Source organism: Mesoplodon densirostris, chromosome 17 (genome assembly GCF_025265405.1).
Source record: "Mesoplodon densirostris isolate mMesDen1 chromosome 17, mMesDen1 primary haplotype, whole genome shotgun sequence".
Classification (NCBI taxonomy): Eukaryota; Metazoa; Chordata; class Mammalia; order Artiodactyla; family Ziphiidae; genus Mesoplodon; species Mesoplodon densirostris.
The window spans coordinates 17865497-17884108 of NC_082677.1; the positions used below are offsets into that span (position 1 = coordinate 17865497).

Consider the following 18612-nt stretch of genomic DNA (forward strand, 5'->3'; position numbering starts at 1 on the left):
CAAACCTTTCAAGAATTCAATTAGATACGGATGTGAAAGAGTGCCTACCTCACACACAGGCAGAAAATTTTTGTTTCTGCAGCATTCTATTCAACTCCCCACTCCTTCCCAATGGAAAAAACTGGAACGTTAACACTTCTCAGAATATTGGTCAAGGTTTTCAGTAAGATAAAATTTCATGTGTAAAATGATTACCAAGAAAGTACTTTATAGGCAGTGAGGGGTTCAGTAATCACCTTGGTTACCAATCCTATGATAACTAAATCTCAAAGTACAAAACTTGGAGGTTTTCATAAGTATTGTAATGAAAACACCATTTGTATAAACATCAAAGAGACCCAGGACCCTGAAAAAATTCTCCTATTCTGAGGAGAAAAATTCTCCATAAAGGATATTTGTACTCAGGTCACTAAAAAGTTGTGTAGAGGAACCCATTACATACTAAGGGGGCATTTCGCATCCGGTTTCCCAAGACTTGAACCCTGGGGAAGACTTCAGGATGGAAACCTTATTTGGGAACAGAGGTTTGAGCCAGGTTAATTCTAGAGGTTGTCCCAGACCATCTCCAGACGCCAAATGATATCATAAGATGCAAAAATGGATCAGGGGCGGATGATCTAAGTAAGCACGGAGATGACAGGCGCTCGCCACGGGAGGATCCTACGCGGACGCAAGAAAGACCACGCGGTAGGAACTGAGTACTTCCCTTGGAGGCCCCGCAGCCTTCCCGCTGCCTCCGAGTTCCCATCACGCTCATGAGAATCCGAATCCTCTGTCCACGAACAGGGTAAGCCTGGAAGGCCGGTCAAGAATCGCCCTCCCGCCCCGCCCCCCCCCCAGGGGTCCCCTCCCGGGGTGGCTTCCTGGGCTCCCGCGACCGCGCGGCACCAAAGGTCACGGAACGCCCATCTCTGCACCTAAAATGCAGCAGGACCGACAACTTAGAGCGCCGGGTGCATATCCACGGTGCAGTCACTAACAGCCATTACTCCCGGGCCCTGTGCGTGTTTAGGACTTGAGAAAACTCTTCAGAAACCCGCCACGGTAGGGGGGGCGTGATGGGGGTGTGTGGCGGAGGCTCTCCCAGGAGGCAAAGTTCTCTCACTCCTGGGCGCGCGGGGGAAACCGTGGGGCTCTTCTAAATCAGCTCCCACTCCCCCAGCCAGAATTGCCTCTGTCAACTCATCCCTAAAGATAACGTCGAAGTGGGGGACACAGTTTTAAGAATACAGCACCCGAAGACCCCTGAGCTTCTGTAGAGACCAGACAAGCTCGCGCAGCCGTCAGTATCTGCACACAGACTGGTCGGCCCGAAAGGAAAAGTCTCCCGCGCGCAGGCGCACGCCGTTCCCCGCCCGTCCGGCACGCGCTCCGCCTCGCCTCGCCACTAGCCCCGCCCCCCGGCTCGGCCCCACTCCTCCAGCCGGTGCTCCGTATTTTCTGCCCCGGCTGGCTTCGCCTCATCCTGTGCCGCGCCTTCTCGGCCTGCGGCGTCGCGGTACCGGCCTCCGCGCTCCACTCAGACGCCCTCCGGCGCTCGGGAGGGGGCGGGAGGCGGAGCAGAGGGGTGAGAGGTGGTGTCGTCGCGGTCTAGGCGCGGTAGGCGGTGGCGGCGGCGTCGGAGGTCCCTGAGCTATGGCCGCCTCGGTGTTCTGCTGCCTGCGGTGCTGCAGAGATGGCGGGACGGGCCACATCCCTCTGAAGGAGATGCCGGCCGTGCAGCTGGACACGCAGCACATGGGTAAGGGCTCTCCCTTCCCCAGACCCAACCCCGGGTCGGGCACGGCTGGTCGGGGTCAGCCTAGAGTCACGAGGACCGCACGCTACCGGGGCCCCCCGGGCTCCGCCCCCTGTCCCTCACCCTGTGACGCTGCCTTCGACCCGGTTTGGCCTCGCGGTTCTCCTCCAGACTCCGGCCGACCCCACCTCGGCCCTGCTCTGCGTTCAGAGCTGCGCAGCCCTGTCAGCTCCTGTCTTGGGAAGATGGGTGTGTGGACCTACCCGTTTCCACAGCAGTGTCCTCCCGGCTGCCGCCTCCTGGGACTCTTATAAGACGTCACCTTCGAGGGGAGTGGGGAGGACTCTGTGCTCCTCCTACAGTGCTCCACTGCCGAGCCCCAGTCCAGTCCCACACATTTTCAGAAAGCTTTAGCTGTCCTCGGCTCCTTCCTCTGCCCTGACAGCTTTCTCTTAGCCCATCATTTATCGGTTGTTTTATTGGAAATGATTTTCCTCTCATCTCCTAAAGTCAAAACAAGGCAAGTTGCAGAAGCCTGAAGCCACCGCTCAGGTCAGAACCTGTCATTTCAACGAAAACCTCCCACTGTCCGACCCCTGTTAGTCACGCTTAGAGGTGTTGTCATTTCTCCTGACCGACCTCTTCCCAGCAGGTCAGGCTATTGCAGAAATAAAACAGCGCTTTGCTTCTTCGCATCTATGTTTTTTCCTTCCAGTGTCAAATGAGCTTACAGCTTGTCTCCTAACGTTCTCCTCCTCCCCTCTGTACCCTCTTTCACCACCTTATTATTTCTGTTCTTAGACTTGTCCCATGTAGTTCCATGCTTCTGGAATATGGTTCTAGAAGGAGAGATTTCCCACTATAATTATTTCAGAGTACTGTTTGTTTTGCGGATTATTCTCTTCAAAGTATACATCTGCACTTTCAGTTTTTCCCACATCTCTTTAGCTGAAGGACAGTGCATTGAAATAACAAAGGGAATTCTTAATATTTATAGCAAAACCCTCTCCGGCCCAGATTCTTTTTTTTTTTTTTGCGGTACGTGGGCCTCTCACTGTTGTGGTCTCTCCTGTTGCGGAGCACAGGCTCTGGATGCACAGGCCCAGCGGCCATGGCTCACGGATCTAGCCGCTCCGCGGCATGTGGGATCTTCCTGGGCCGGGGCACGAACCCGTGTCCCCTGAATCGGCAGGCGGACTCTCAACCACTGCGCCACCAGGGAAGCCCCCAGATTCTTTATAAATCTGGAAATACTCTGCTCATTATATGTCTGTAGCATGTACTAAATCACAAATGTGATAATTGTTTACCACTTTGTACGTGGGTATTTTAATTCTTAGATATCCCAAGTGTAATTAGAACCCTGATACATAAATATATATGTATGTATATCTGTTTATTTCTTATTCATCATCATTTATAGACATGTTCAAATTCTATAATTTCCCTCAGAAAATGTTTCCATTTCACTTATTCGTTCACCCAACTGATATTTATTGACTGATGTTATGTGGTAGGCATTGTTTTAGATGCTAGGAACACAGTAAAGGAAAACCACACGTAGTTCCTGGAGCGTATGGTCAGCTTTAGCTCTTTCTATCTCTACTTCCAAACTCCTGAATTACTACAATCTGCTCTTTAAAGTATTCCTTTTCTCTGGTCTCTTCTTCTACGAAGAACCAGTCACTTGTACTCATTCCACTATGTTCTTTTTCCAAAGCTGCCCAGCATCTTTCAGTAGAGTAATGTCATCCCCCATTACCTTCTGCGTGGAAACTTTTCTTAACCTGTCTTCCAGTAAATTCAAATTCTTCAATCACAGAAGCAGCATGATTTTAGAAAGCAAATAATATAAGAGGAGAGGTTCATCAAGTTAGGAACAGGTTTCAAGCATCAATTGATCTTAAGTTGAAATATGAGAAGCACACTGAGTGAGTATGCATGTATTTGGATATGTGAAAGGCTGTATTAGGTCACCTAAAGAATGTGACTGCCGTTTTTTGTTAAGAAAATAGTCTATGCATGTCATATGCAAATGAATGTTGTCTCTTTCAAAGTTGTCACTTCTTTTGGTGATGCTGCATCACTTAAAACGATTTGGAATTCCTCTTGGGATTTTCTGTGGAGTAGTTTTTATAAATATCTTCATTTTTACCACAGCCTCCGTATTTAATTGTGAATTGACTTTTTAGAAATCAATGTCTTCCAAGGTAGCTACTTTGAAAGGGATGCCATTCATTTGGAAATGTCTAACGTTTTTTAAAAAATACACTTTGGCTATGTTTATATGTGTTCTGGCTATACTCAAATTTGCCTTGGCTTTCTAAGCAATCTTAATAATTAACGAAACTGTACAAATCACATAGATCCAAATATAGGATATCTTTGTACTTAAAAAAGAGAAATGGAATAAGCTTAAGATAATTCCCCAATGATTCACAAACACTATAAAATGTTCTGTGAATATATCCATCTTTCTTTATAAAACACCTCAGTACCTAGCAGAATGCCTTGGAGATAAGAAATGAAATTGAAGTAAGAGAATAATAGTATATTCAGAGTTGGTTCTGTGGTTCCAACTCAGAGTTATGTATGAGAACCAAAAAGTATTGCTGGGTATGAAAAAAAAAACATTTATTTGCATAGTTCTTTGAAATGTTTTTCACTTAGGATGCTTTCAGTTACAAGCTGCAAAACCTGCAACTCAAAACAGTTGAAACAATGAAGGAAATTTATTGGTTCATGTAAATTTAAAAAGTACAAAAGCAGCACTATCTTCAGGAAGACTCAGTGCTGCTAAGGACTGAGCTTCTTTTCATCTCTTTCCTCTGTCTTCTGCTGCTTATTCCTGAAGGCTGGCATCCATGATAACTTGCAGCCTCTCCCTGGGCTGTAGGCTTCCTCATTCAGATCCAGCAAGACTGAGGGAATCTTTATCCCTTCATTCTCTCTGCAAAAGTCCTGAGACTATCTCTCATGGTAGTGGCTTAGGTCATATAACCGTTTTTCACTCAGTCACTGTGGCCAGGAAATGTGGAATGTACTGATTGACTTAACCTAGGTCAAAGCTGTACCCCTGAAACCAGAGATTGAGTCAGCTTCCTTGGAACTGTTTTGATTTCCAGAGCAAAGTCTGTTGGGAAAGGGAAAACAGATGCTACATGTCCACTACACAGTACTTAGCAGAGCATATTCATTCATTTCTGTATCAGTTATTTGTCCAGCGTCTGCTGGATGCCAAGCACTCCATGGTCTTTGCCATCAAGGAGGAGCTGGGCCCTGGATGTTCTCCAGTTGAAACTGCTGAGGTATATGGGGCAGCCAGATGTAAATTATGTATAAAGACACTTTCCCAGAATTTGCGGTTTAACATTTGTAATTAGAAAAAAAAAAGGATGCTAATAAGTTTTTAATAATCATATAATAAGATCTTAGTTTTATCTTAAATAACAGTGTCTTTCTTAAATCAACCAGTTTAGAATTGTGATAAAATCTGAAAATTTGGTATTTCTCTTATGTATTTGTCCCAAATAATTTTTTAGGTATGAATTCAACAGTGAGTTAATGGGAGACCTGCCTCCCTGTCAATACCTTTTGTTACTATGTTCTAGGTTTATTTAACCCCCTCTGGAGGAGTTCCCTACAGTTCTCACAGCCAGATCTGCTTGGCTTGTACACTTATTACCAGAAAAGTCATACTGGTTACAGATCTTGGGAATCACATGCCTCGATGTTACGGGATATTTCTTATGTATTAGAATTTTGTTAACTTTCTTCATGCTCTCTGATAAGCTTTCCTAAACCAATATTTGGAAAAGAATTGGTATTGGAGTCACATTATCAAGAGACTTTTTCTCACTCTCATCTATCAAATGTTATTTGAACTAAAATTTTCCATGAAAATACAATGCATTTAATGATGTTAAAATCTTGTTTACGTATTTACAATATGATTGACAGCAGCAGCTGTCTTACAAACATTTTAAAAATCCTAAAATTAGCATTTTTCCATGACAGCTATTTCTTTTTTTTTTTAATTTATTTTTGGCTGCGTTCGGTCTTCATTGCTGGGCGCGGGCTTTCTTTAGTTGTGGCGAGCGGGGGCTACTCTTCGTTGTGGTGCGCGGGCTTCTCATTGCAGTGGCTTCTCTTGTTGTGGAGCACGGGCTCTAGGCACGCAGGCTCAGTAGCTGTGACTCACGGATTCTAGAGCGCAGGCTCAGTAGTTGTGGCTCACGGGCTTAGCTGCTCCGCGGCATGTGGGATCTTCCTGGACTAGGACTCCAACCCGTGTCTCGTGCATTGGCAGGCGGATTCTTAACCACTGCGCCACCAGGGAAGCCCCATTTTTTTTTCTCTTTTGGCTTTGTTGGGTGTTCGTTGCTGCACGCAGGCTTCCTCTAGTTGCAGTGAGCAGGGGCTGCTCTTTGTTGTGGTGCGCGGGCTTCTCATTGTGGTGGCTTCTCTTGTTGCGGAGCACGGACTCTAGGTGCGTGGGCTTCAGTAGTTGTGGCTTTTGGGCTCTAGAGTGCACGCTCTGTAGTTGTGGTGCACAGGCTTAGTTGCTCCGCAGCATGCGGGATCTTCCTGGACCAGGGATTGAACCCTTGTCTCCTGCATTGCCAGGCAGATTCTTAACCACTGCGCCACCACCAGGGATGTCAGTTATTTCAAGAACATAGATGTAGGTTCCTTTCCGTGTTCCATTCATCTTCAATTCTTACTTGACCAAAATGCACTAGCATAGGACCTTGTACCTAGTAGACATTCAGTCAGTTTTTAGCAGATTGATTTGCTTAGATTGAACTGAAAATGGTAATTTGCCAGTTTCTTTTAAGTGTTTATGTTTTTATTTAAATCAAGATATTTATGAAATCATCAAATTGATTCATTGGCTTAAATTTAAGAAAGTCTGTTTCTGGGAGTTCCCTGGTGGTCTAGTGGTTAGGATTCTGGGCTTTCACTGCCGTGGTCCAGGGTTCGGGGAACTGAGATCCCGCAAGCCACGTGGCACAGCCAAAAAAAAAAAAAAAAAAAAAAAGTCTACTTCTACCTTAAAAGTGTTTCAAATATTCAGTATAATTCAGAATTACTATTTATTTGAAACTGCCTAATTAAACAAGATTTCTAGCCACAAATTAATATTAATGTTCTCCCAGGAAAAAAGTAAATTAAATATTTTAAATAATTTATCAGTATTTTTATATTTCAAAGTATATATAGTCTCCCTATTTTTTGGAGACCAAGGGTTAAAAGTGAAACAGAAATTAACCTTGATTGTTGAATAAGAGAATATAAAACTTTACACAGTGTCTATATTCTTTTGTTTAGGAACGGATGTTGTCATTGTAAAAAATGGAAGAAGAATATGTGGAACAGGAGGTTGTTTAGCCAGTGCACCTTTACATCAAAACAAAAGCTACTTTGAATTCAAAATCCAGTCCACAGGTTGGTATAATGGTACTTGACTATTAAAAGTCCTAATTATTCTAAATATGAGGAGTAATTTTCAATATATGAAAAAGATTAATGAGGTAATTAAAAAAACACTAAACTCTTACTTAGAAGACCTTTTTCTTCCACATCTTATTGTGTGATCCTGGTTTAATTAGTCAATTTCGTTATATTAGGTTCAGTTTTCTCATCTATAAAATGGATTACAGGAGCTGCCCTTCCTGCTTCATATGAGCTGCATGTATGAAAGTGTTTTAAAGACACGACATACTGGTTCAGTTTAAGGCACAAGCATTATTATTAATATGGTTAATTATTAGTGGCAGCTAGATGAACCATTTCATTTGGTCAAGCATATAAGGTGTAGACTCTTGCTGTTTTATCTTAGGATAAAATTAATCTTATGATCCTGAGTTTTTCCCTTAACTCTTATTAAGATTCCCTGATTCAATGTCTTCTGAAGCAATTGGCAGGTTTAGAATTCTGATAGAAGTCTAAAGTCTCTTTAAAAATTTATGAATCTGTAAATCAACTATACTTTAATTAAAAATTAAAAATTTTTTTTTTAATTCTGAAGTTTCTTGAGTTGTATAGCAATTCTACATGAGTATTATGATAGTTATTAATTAGTTAACTTGTGGCAGTGTTGAATATGGGGAAATTTTTTAAGGCTTTATTTTAAAGAAATGTCTAGTGAAACATGGCATGAGTAATATACGTACAGAATAGGAAATCTAGAGTGGAGTAAATTAATTCTGCTCTTACTCTTACTTGAATGACATAAAATATTCCTCTGGGGCTTGTTTTTTAAACTCATTTTAAATACTGATTTTTCTTAAGTGTGTGAAATAAATTTGAATCTGTCCTCCATTCCATTCTTTTGTAACTTAACTCACTGGCTGCATAATGTCTCTGGTTACTGTAATCTTCTCAAGTATAACATACCTTTTCTCAAGAGAAGCGAATAGTTCCTTGAGCCTGAAATGTAATACAAATTTTTATGTGGATTTTCTATAAAGGGTGCTATCCTCAATAATATCTCTAGAATAAGTGCATTATTGGAGTTTGTAGCATTGTTCCCTTAGTAAAAGCTTCAGGCAGTTGTGCCCAAGTGTATCACAGTGTGCACAGTTCTTTAGGAGTCAGGGGACTCTGTAACCCTGTCTAGAACTGTTGTCCCATGAAATTAGTATTATCACCTGCTGTCACTCTTGTCCCACCTTGGAGGATAAATTATATAATCAAATTATTTAGGAGGCCAAGACAGTGAAGTCCAGACATGTAGCTTTCTGATGGTCTCACTCAATCCAGTAAAATTGATTGATTGACAACATGGTCTTCAAACATTCTTCGATCTATAGAATTTCTCCTAACTGATTTTGATAAAAACTGAGAAGGAAACCCTTTGAGATGTAACCAGGAGCTGTAGGTATTCTGTTAGATTAAGAAGAGAGCTGCTTGCTTTAAAATCAATTTAGACCAAAAGGTTTTAAACTCATGGACTTAAGGTATTGGATAAGAAAATGATTTTACACTTTATCATTATTTTTCTCCTCTCCATGATACTGACCAGGTCATAGATTATTTGTCACATGTTATAGATGCAAAAAGTAAAGACAGTAAATTCCTGCTTCTCAGAGGTGGTGCTTGAAATAGAACCCCAGGCCATTTAAATTCATTGTGTAGCTTTATAATATTTTTAGAGAATAATAATAATAATAATAATGACAATAGCTAGTATCTTTTAAAAATACTTCCTCTGTGCTTTACTTACCCATTTTTTTTTAATACTTACACTGTTCCAAGTGCTTCACTTGGATTATCTCGCTGTATCTTCTAATAACTTTAAGAGGATAGTACTGTTAGAATCCACAGTTCACAGGTGAGGAAGCAGAGGGAGGTTAAGTAACGTGCCCAAGATGACATAGCAAAGTCAGAATTGAAACCTAGGCAGTGCAACTCCAGGGCCCACTCGCTTATCTCCCAGGCTGTACTGCATCTGCAAGAGAACATGGTATAGTTTGCAAACTACTTTTAAAAGAATTTTTTTAAAGATGAACAAAAAAATAGTTTAGTGATAATACGCCACTTTCTTTAAAAACAACTCCTTTCATATTTGTATACTGCAGATTTGGGGAGCATTTAAATTATTATATTTTTAGGAATCTGGGGTATTGGCGTTGCAACTCAGAAAGTTAACTTGAATCAGATCCCTCTTGGCCGAGATGTGCACAGTCTGGTGATGAGAAATGATGGAGCCCTATATCACAACAACGAGGAGAAAAATAGGCTGCCAGCAAACAGCCTTCCACAGGAGGGAGACGTGGTGGTGAGTTTTCTTGTGGAGTTGTTTTCCACTGTTAATTATTAAACTTGAACTGCTTTTAGTATTTCTAGTTTTGCCTCTGAGTTTGTGGTTTGAATTCCAAAGCACCAGAATTGGATCTAATGAGGTAGTACATTTTCCAAAGAGAGCACTTGATGCAGATGCTGCCTTACCTAACTGCCTTGTCCTTTCTAGAGCTGCCCCTGGCCAGGAAAATAAGTGTGAACCCTTATTTCCATTTAAGGGAGAGTTGATGACAGGTTGGCTGCTGATCATTTCCTGCTTCTCTCACATAAAAGAAATCTTGGCCCACGATTTTAAAAGTTTGCTAACCCTTATATTAGAAAATATTAGGTATTTTTGCAGCTGGAGATCTCGAGAAAAATTTGACATTTATTGCTTAATTTGTCATGAACTTCTGTTAAAGAAGTTCAGCATTTTATCAGGAGCGTTGGTCCTCGTTAAACATAACCCTATTAAACTTGCTTCACTTTCAGAACTCTTCAAAAAACTGACTCAATATTCTAAGGCTTGATTGTAGAAAACTTTTTTTAGAAAGCAGGGGATAGAAGGAGTTACATATTATTGACTTCTCTGTTTTTATTCCCAACTAGATATATTTAAGTCTCTACCAAAGCCACCCTATTGAAAATGTAATCCAAAGATCCCTTTCTGCCTTTTTCCAGATACTTCCTCTCAAACAGTGTTGTCCAAGAACCTTTTATACACTGAGTTCAGGCCATTAGCTATTGACTGAGAACAGAGTTCTTGGGTCTCCTTACGCAGAGCCTTGGGTTCCTGGCTCTCATACCAAGTTGAAAGGAATCTGTAAATAATTAGAGAGAGTTTCTAATAATAAGATAAAACAAACAAGGTAAATCCAGGTTATTGAATTAAAGAAGTAGACGGTATTTTGAAGAGAGTGAAGGAAGATGTGGAAATGATTTTTAATTATGGTCTGATCTTTTATGCAATTTAAAAAATGTGAAGAAGAGTCTTCAAATAGGTAAATTATTGAAAGTATGTTTTTCCTAAATTAACTAAAGGAAACTAAAGGCATAAACCATTTTTAAAATCTGCTTTTCCTTGTTTTTCCTTTCGAATAGTTGGTTCTCTGTTTGTAGGTCATTGCCAGATGCCCATAATGTAGAACACCCTTATTCAAATGGTTATTTTGTGGAAGAGAATCTTGAAGTCAGGTTGGTGCTGTCAACCTGTTTACACTAAAAAATGAAATTCAAACATAAGAAAGGTTAATCAGTAACAAATGTTTTTCTTTGTTGATGTACTGAACTTCTACTGTGTGTTATTCTTGCCTTCCTGTCTCATTCCCTGAGGTGACTGATACCTCAAATTGACAGATTTAAGAATGTCATTTTTAGTCTGTCAGCATTATTAAATTAGACTTTGAGGGACTTCCCTGATGGCGCAGTGGTTAAGAATCCGCCTGCCAGGGCTTCCCTGGTGGCGCAGTGGTTGAGAGTGCGCCTGCTGATGCAGAGGACATGGGTTCGTGCCCCGGTCCAGGAAGATCCCACATGCCGTGGAATGGCTGGGCCCGTGAGCCATGACCGCTGGGCCTGCGTGTCCAGAGCCTGTGCTCCACAACGGGAGAGGCCACAACAGTGAGAGGCCCGCGTACCGCAAAAAAAAAAAAAAAAAGAATCCGCCTGCCAATGCAGAGGACACGGGTTCGATCCCTTGTCCAGGAAGATCCCACATGCTGCGGAGCAACTGAGCCCGTGCACCACAACTACTGAGCCTGCGCTCTAGAGCCCGCGAGACACAACTGCTGAGCTCACGTGCTGCAGCTACTGAAGCCTGTGCGCCTAGAGCCCATGCTCCACAACAAGAGAAGCCACTGCAGTGAGAAGCCCACACACTGCAACGAAGAGTAGCCCCTGCTCGCCACAACTAGAGAAAGCCCACACAGAACAATGAAGACCCAATGCAGCCAAAAATTAAAATAAATAAGTAAATTAGACTTTGAGTTTTTATGCCCATTCTGATAAAAGGACTCAAAAAGATGAAATATAAGCAGAATCCTGAAAGAGTAAAACATTATCCTACTCTATTAACTTTATCTTCCTAGTTTAAACATTTGAGAACAAATTTCACTAAATTACTGACAATAGCATAGGAAAAGAGGAATGAATTATAAGACAGGAAAAACATTCTCATATGTGTAGAATTTCAGTCATATACCATTCTCTCAGGAGAATCTAGAAAAACAAGCTTTCAATATCTAACCAAATGATTGTATTTATACAGTAATCATATAGTACCAACAGGGCCTACTACAGCACCAGGGAGGCATTCCTGAAAAAGCTTATGCTTATTTTTTCCTTTTATATATAGTTTTGAAAAGTGCAGATTACATTTTAAAATTGCAGTTTTCAGTTTAATTTCAGAGAAGTTTCATAAACATTCTGTGTAACAATAATAATAATAGCAAACACTTCTCTAGCATCTATTATGGGCCAGAACGGCTTTAAGTGCCTGGCAGGGATTAAATTGTTTAATCCTCTTAATGACCCTGTGAAATAGGTGGTACTATAATTACCATTTTACAGATTAGAAGTTAAGTAATAACTTCTTATTTGGAGTGATCTCAGGCAGTCTAATTTCAGAGTTGCTTCACCAAACCTGCAAATAATTACTGATAAATCCTTAGAACACATCACATTTCTCGGTATCATTATGAGAGAATCAAACCTAGTTTCTAGAGCATATAAAAGGACGGATTAAGGGAATTCCCTGGAGGTCCAGTGGTTAGGACTCAGCACTTCCACTGCAGGGGCCATGGGTTCGAGCCCTGGTCGGGGAACTAAAATCCCTCATGCACGTGGCACAGCCAAAAAAAAAAAAAAAAAAAGGACAGATTAAGTTAGAAAATACTTGAACTTAAACTCTGCTGCTGGAGGGCAAGGGTTCTCACATCCTTCCTCGCTTCTCTCTCGGGTGCTGCATATTGGTGCTGGAGGGCGGGGTTGAAAATTTGCTTGCTTGCAGTAGGTGATGCCGCCACCAGGTGGGGAAGGGTGCCCAGACTACAGCCTGCTGATCTGAACCGCTGGATTCCCGGTAATCCTGTAAAGGGAGAGACACACTGCTTTTTGTGGAATCATGTTATTTATTTATTTTTGTAATCATGTTTTCTAAATGAAAACAGACGACTTCATTAAAAAAGCTAATCCTAGCCATCACTTAGCTTTATTATTTAAGTACGTAAACTGAAATGAAACAAAAGCAACGTTTATCTTTCTGTGTTTAGTCTAACCCTGGCTTTGCTAAGATTTGAGAATCTTTTATAGCACTTAACACATTGACTCATCTGGGCCTTTGCTGTCTTAACTGGAGAGTGAGGGAGTTAAGACTAGATCATCTGTAAGATCTTTTTCTACTTTTAAAAGCTTGTAGGTTCATATAATTTATCCACAGTCAGAAATCCTTGAAGTGGTTGCTTCTTGGTCTGTGATGGTTTCTATTGAAAGGTCTCCACTGTCTATTCTTAATTCTTCAAAGTAAAGCTCTCTTTTTGTCATCAATGAGTAAATATTGTACAAAGTCTTAGAGTTTTAAAAGTATAAAAGTTCTTAAAAGTTTTGAAGTTTTGAATTGCGTGGCAATTAAGTTTTCCGAAGCCGTGCTGCATGAGGTTAAGTCCCAGCTCTGCCACTTCCTAACTGTGCAAACTCAGGTAAATTATTTAACCTCTCTGTGCTTTAGCTACCTCATCAGTAAAATGGGGATAATAAAAATACCTATCTTACGAGGATTAAATGAGTAAATTTGAAGTGCCTAGAATAGTGTTTGGTACATAATACAGATTATTTGTTTTCCAGCATTTTCATAATAATAATTGTTATTGTGATTTGTGTACCATTAATAATGTACTAAGTAATATATTTTTATTGTCTTTTTAAAGTCTTTTGAGCTGTTGTTTTTCCATTTTTCAACTTGATACTAATTACCAATTGTATGCAGTTGTAAATACCCACTTTACCTTGGTAATACACTTGACATATTTGAAGCCAAGGTAAAGAGATACAGAAATATATCATTTCTTTTTGGAAATAAGTTGTATAAAGACAATTCATCACAATTGAAAGCAGTGACAGATAATAATCCCTAATGGTGAAAACTTCACTGTTTTCCCCCCTTGAGATCAAATTCTATATATAAAGAGCAGTGTTTTCTATATGAGTTTAAAAGGTCTTTCTGTTTACAGTATATAGTAATTATATCATCTTAATATTCAAAATATAAAATCCAGATTATCTGAATATAATACTAAGATTTAGTTTTACCTTTAATGTGGACTCTTGGGATTTTACCTTTTTCCCCCCACATAATCACCACTAATTTTTTTTTAACTCAGTTCAAGTGAATTCTACCTAATTGTAAACCTTAATACAAGCTATTGTGACCTTTTGCTTAATTTTTTGTGTTTCCATGCTCCCCAATCAGTGCTTTCTGACTGTTCAGGTTTTTATGGAACATGTATATTTTTACCCTTTTTAATATTTACTTTGCTTCCTAGGGTATTACATATGACCATGTAGAATTAAATGTATATTTGAATGGAAAAAACATGCATTGTCCAGCATCTGGTATACGAGGGACAGTGTATCCAGTTGTTTATGGTAAGCTAAAATATTGCTAAACATTATTAGATATATGTTAACTTTTGCTTGGCATTTTCATTAACTTTATAACTCATTCAGAAGGCTGGACAAGTTAATAAGGACCTCTGTAGTGTACTCCGTAGGTTATCACAATCCCACTTGGCAAGACTAAGGAAAGTTTTTATTCCCTATATATTTAAAAAATAAACTTGCTAAGTACAATGATTATGCTTAAATATGCAATAACCATATTCCCTTTTATATCATATAGTCTTATATTCTAGAAAGTTCCAAAAAGCTTTATGGAATTTACAAAAAGATATTTCTGCCAGTTGTTGGAGAGGGTTAGATGGCCAGGAAATGTAATTGTAAAGAATATTTTGGAAATAACGATGGGAATTTCATGTAGATTGAGCATTGGTTACCTTTATAAAATTACCTAAATGTAGTAGATTGAGCATTGGTTACCTTTATAAAATTACCTAAATGTTAAAACTCCTCTGAGAGAAATATTGACTTAGAATGGTTTCATATTGATTGTTTTGCTTTTGATAGCCATGTATGTGTAAGTACTATAGTTTCTGTACAAGTGTATCCCTCCAAGAATTGGGTTACTTAGAGATGACTCTGTACCAGTTACTTTAATTTTATTACAGAAAATTTCAAACATATATAGAAGTAAAGAGAATAGAATAATGAACTTTCATGTACCCACCACTCAGCTTCAAACAATTATCAACTAGTAGCCAGTCACGTTTCATCCCCTCCCTGCAGTCCTCCTGTTCTTCATCTCCCCCTCCTTGTAGTATTTTGAGGCAAATGCCAGACATTATACCATTTTATTCTTAACTATTTTATTGGTATCTCTAAAAAATAAGGTGTCTCTCTTTATAAAAAATATACATAAACACTGTGCCTTTATCACTCTATTCTTCATTTTTTATGTTATCAACTTTAAATCAACAGGTATATGATTTTTCTGCCTGTGGTTTTAGTTGCTCTAAAAACATTTTCTCATTTAATTACTTTAATCAATTAATCTAAGGATTTGAGCCATAATGAAAACTAATTGTTAACTTTTTTGTAGTAACTTACTAGAAAGGTAGCAGTGTTTGTTCGGGGTGGCAAAAATATACAGTAACAAATAAAAATATTTAATAATTTGATAATAACAGTCAGAACCTGTGCTTTATTTTAAGGTTTTCATTTATCTTCTTTTTTCCTAAATTATTACTTTTCAGTGATTTTTGCCTTCTGTATCTTTGCATATCTTTGCATGTAAAGGTGTATTTTTAAACTTGATATAGGTTAGTTTATTTGCAATATTGGGTAACCCTAAAAGAAATGTATTTACTTAAATACATGGGAATGTAGCTTAATATTCAAAATAGTTTAGTCTGAGAAATGAAATAAATATCAGTAGAATGACTGAGTTATAAATGAATATAGCAAATGAGATTTTTATTCTAAATAGTTTCTTTGATTTGGCATTATTTTAAATGTAGTAAAGTTAAAGGTAGTAAATTATATATAGTAATATATTTTATAAATTGAAATTGATAAATCAGTCCAATTAAATCAAGTATTTTAGCCAGATACTATCAAAGATAAAAATAAAATTCAAATTCCCTTACCCTTTTTGTCTTCTATCCCATCCCTAATCCTAGATCCATCCAGTCATTCATTTTGTCCGTTCTTGCATTCAACCTATGGAGAGGCACCACTGCGTAACACTAAAGAAAAGTGTTGTTACATCTCTGCACGTTCCAGACTTTCATTGTAGTTCTTTCAATTCCCTATTCATTCTCCATAGATTGACCTTCCCTTCCACTTTATAGAGAAACAGACCATCAGTGGTAAACTCCAGCTTTCCTCCCCATCCTCCTGAAGCTTTTCTGGATCTACTCCAGTCTTGCCTTCTTCCCATCCCATCTTAGAGGAAGTGGTGCCCTTCATGTTCAAAAAACTCAGTCTCTGGTCGAGATTTCAAACTCCCCAACTCTGGGACTTTACTGTCATTATTTCGTCTCTGTCTCATGTCATCAACCTCTCTCTTCAATGTCTGTTGAACATTCTGAATCATTCTCATTCCAAAATACCCTCCCTTAAACTCATACCCTCACCAGTCCTCTGTTTACCCTTCTTATATGGCTGCATTTCTTATAGAATAGCTTCCATCACTGTTTATATTGTATCGTTCACCTGTTCTTCAACCGGTGTGGCTGCCTTCACCACCACTTCACTGAAGCCACCCTTGTTAAAATCACTAGTGACTTCATGAATGTCAAATCCAGTACTTAACTTTTTTTCTGCATTTATTATGAAGTATAAAATACTAATGTGTATTAAACATATATGTGCAGTTTAACAAGTAGCTGTAAAGTGAACACCCATATCGTCACTATAGTCAGGATAATGAACATATTCACCACCCTTAAGTTTCCTCCTGCCCCCTTTTAATGCTTTCTGCTCACCTCTCCCCACCCACCCCATGCAGCCACTATCTGCTTTCTGTCACTACAAATTATCTTGCATTTTTAGAGTATTATATAAATAGAATCATACAATTTGTATTCTTTTTTTGTCTGGCTTTTACTCAGCATAATTATTTTAAGATTTATCCATGTTGTAGCATGTATCAACAATTCATTGATTTTTATTACCAAGTAGTATTGTTCATTGTGTGGATATATCACAGTTGTTTTTTCCCTTCACCTGTTAATGGATATTTAGTTGTTTCCAGTTTTTGGCCATTATAAATAAAGGTGCTGTGAACATTCATGTACAAGGCTTTGTGTGGATATATGCATTCATTTCTCTTGAGTAAATGCTGGTAAAAATGTGTAGAAGCTAAGTAAGGCCTGCAGTCTAATGAACAGTGTTAGTATCAGTGTTAGTTTTCTGGTTTGGATATTATACTGTAGTTGTGTAAGATGTTACCACTAGGGGAAGCTGAGTGAAGGGTACACAGGACTTTCTGTATTATTTTTGCTACTCTTTGTGAATCTATAATTTTTTTAATAAAATATTTTTTAAGAAGTAATTTATCTTAATGTGTAAAATTGAGAAGAGACAGGTAGGTAAGTAAGGAAAAACTCAAATTACCGATATTTACATCATCTAGAAATAATTATTAATAATATTTTGATGTATTTCCTTTCAGTGTTCTTGATAGATTTTATTCTTCATTGTGGTTATTTTTACCCAATAGGATCATGTTTTGTAACCTGGATAGCATATGAGTTTATTCTTCCTGCCTATTAATACTATGGCATTATGAAAACAGTTTATAATTTATGTATTCATTCAAATTAAGGTGTTTGCTTCTAATTTATTTTCTTTTTTTCTATCTCTAGTTGATGACAGTGCAATTTTGGATTGCCAGTTCAGTGAATTTTATCATACTCCTCCACCTGGTTTTGAAAAGATATTATTTGAACAGCAGATCTTCTGAATGTATTTGTTTTTGAAACTTGTATTTCTGCACTGTTAAAAGTGTTTACCATTTAATAAAGCTTTACCTGACCTACAGATGACAAAATATCCTTAAAAATATGCTCGTTAATGTTATCTAAGGAACCAATGTATACAATATACTATCCTGAAGTTGTGATTTAAAATACTTAGGTTTTGTGATAATGAAATCAGCACTTGGGGCAGTTTATTTAATTCTTATTTAAATAAATATGACTGTGGGTTTGATTAACAGTATTAAATGGAAATACGTATATAGATATTTAAAAGGGAATCTTTCTTAATGCAAAATATTTGTTTTGATAGAGATACAGAGTTGGGTGGAGGTTTTTGTCATTCTGAAGTGTAGACCTCATTAACTATTTTAAGTCTGCAGTCCAATAATTTTGTGTCTCAGTGTCTTTTATATAGAGTATAACAAAGTGACAAATTTATGTTTTTGGCAACTTCATTTTTGGCGATTTATTTACTATAAAATGTACCACTTTTCTTAAAATTTAAATTGCTTATTTTGTTTGTATGTCATTGCTTTTGATTTTCTTTGTGAAAGGAGATAAGTGTCGTAGTAGCTGTCAGAGTATTTTGTTGAAGACCATCATGCTGTGTTACTTCAACACCTGAGTAAGTAGTGGTTGTTTGGTGATGTAGTGTACACAGCAGACATTTAGAATAGTATCATGCTTTCAACTTAAGTGGAAATGAGATTATTCTTTTAAGGACTTTTGTTTAAATGTGCATTTTTCTGTAAGGAATAATAAAATATTAGTAATTAAGGACTATTCAGTACCATATTAAATATATGTTCTTCCTGTTTTGTTAATTATACAGTAATTCACTTCACCCTTGATTATTTCAGAAGTTTGGAGATAAGTGAATTCTCTCCACGACCCTGAGCCTTTGCCTAGTTTTCAGGAAGAATCCCTGACCTTTAGATAACACCCTACTAAGCTGAACAAATCACTTTCTATATCTGGTACAGTCTCCTTTCGAGA

The 18612-nt window shown here is 38.5% G+C and overlaps 1 protein-coding gene across 1 annotated transcript; it reads left to right on the forward strand.

Annotated features, from left to right (window-relative positions):
* The first annotated feature begins 1407 nt into the window (after positions 1-1407).
* Positions 1408-18399, forward strand: SPRYD7 (SPRY domain containing 7). The gene is made up of 5 exons (XM_060079948.1): positions 1408-1741; positions 7070-7186; positions 9355-9521; positions 14062-14164; positions 17503-18399. The coding sequence occupies exons 1-5, from the start codon at positions 1636-1638 to the stop codon at positions 17598-17600; spliced, it is 591 nt and encodes a 196-aa protein (XP_059935931.1). The 5' UTR covers positions 1408-1635; the 3' UTR covers positions 17601-18399.
* Positions 18400-18612: the final 213 nt, after the last annotated feature.

Coding starts and splice junctions, on each gene's coding strand:
- SPRYD7 (XM_060079948.1), top strand. CDS start 1,636: ATGGCCGCCTCGGTGTTCTGCTGCCTGCGGTGCTGCAGAGATGGCGGG. Junction 1,742..7,069: donor GCTGGACACGCAGCACATGG/GTAAGGGCTCTC, acceptor TCTTTTGTTTAG/GAACGGATGTTGTCATTGTA. Junction 7,187..9,354: donor ATTCAAAATCCAGTCCACAG/GTTGGTATAATG, acceptor TTATATTTTTAG/GAATCTGGGGTATTGGCGTT.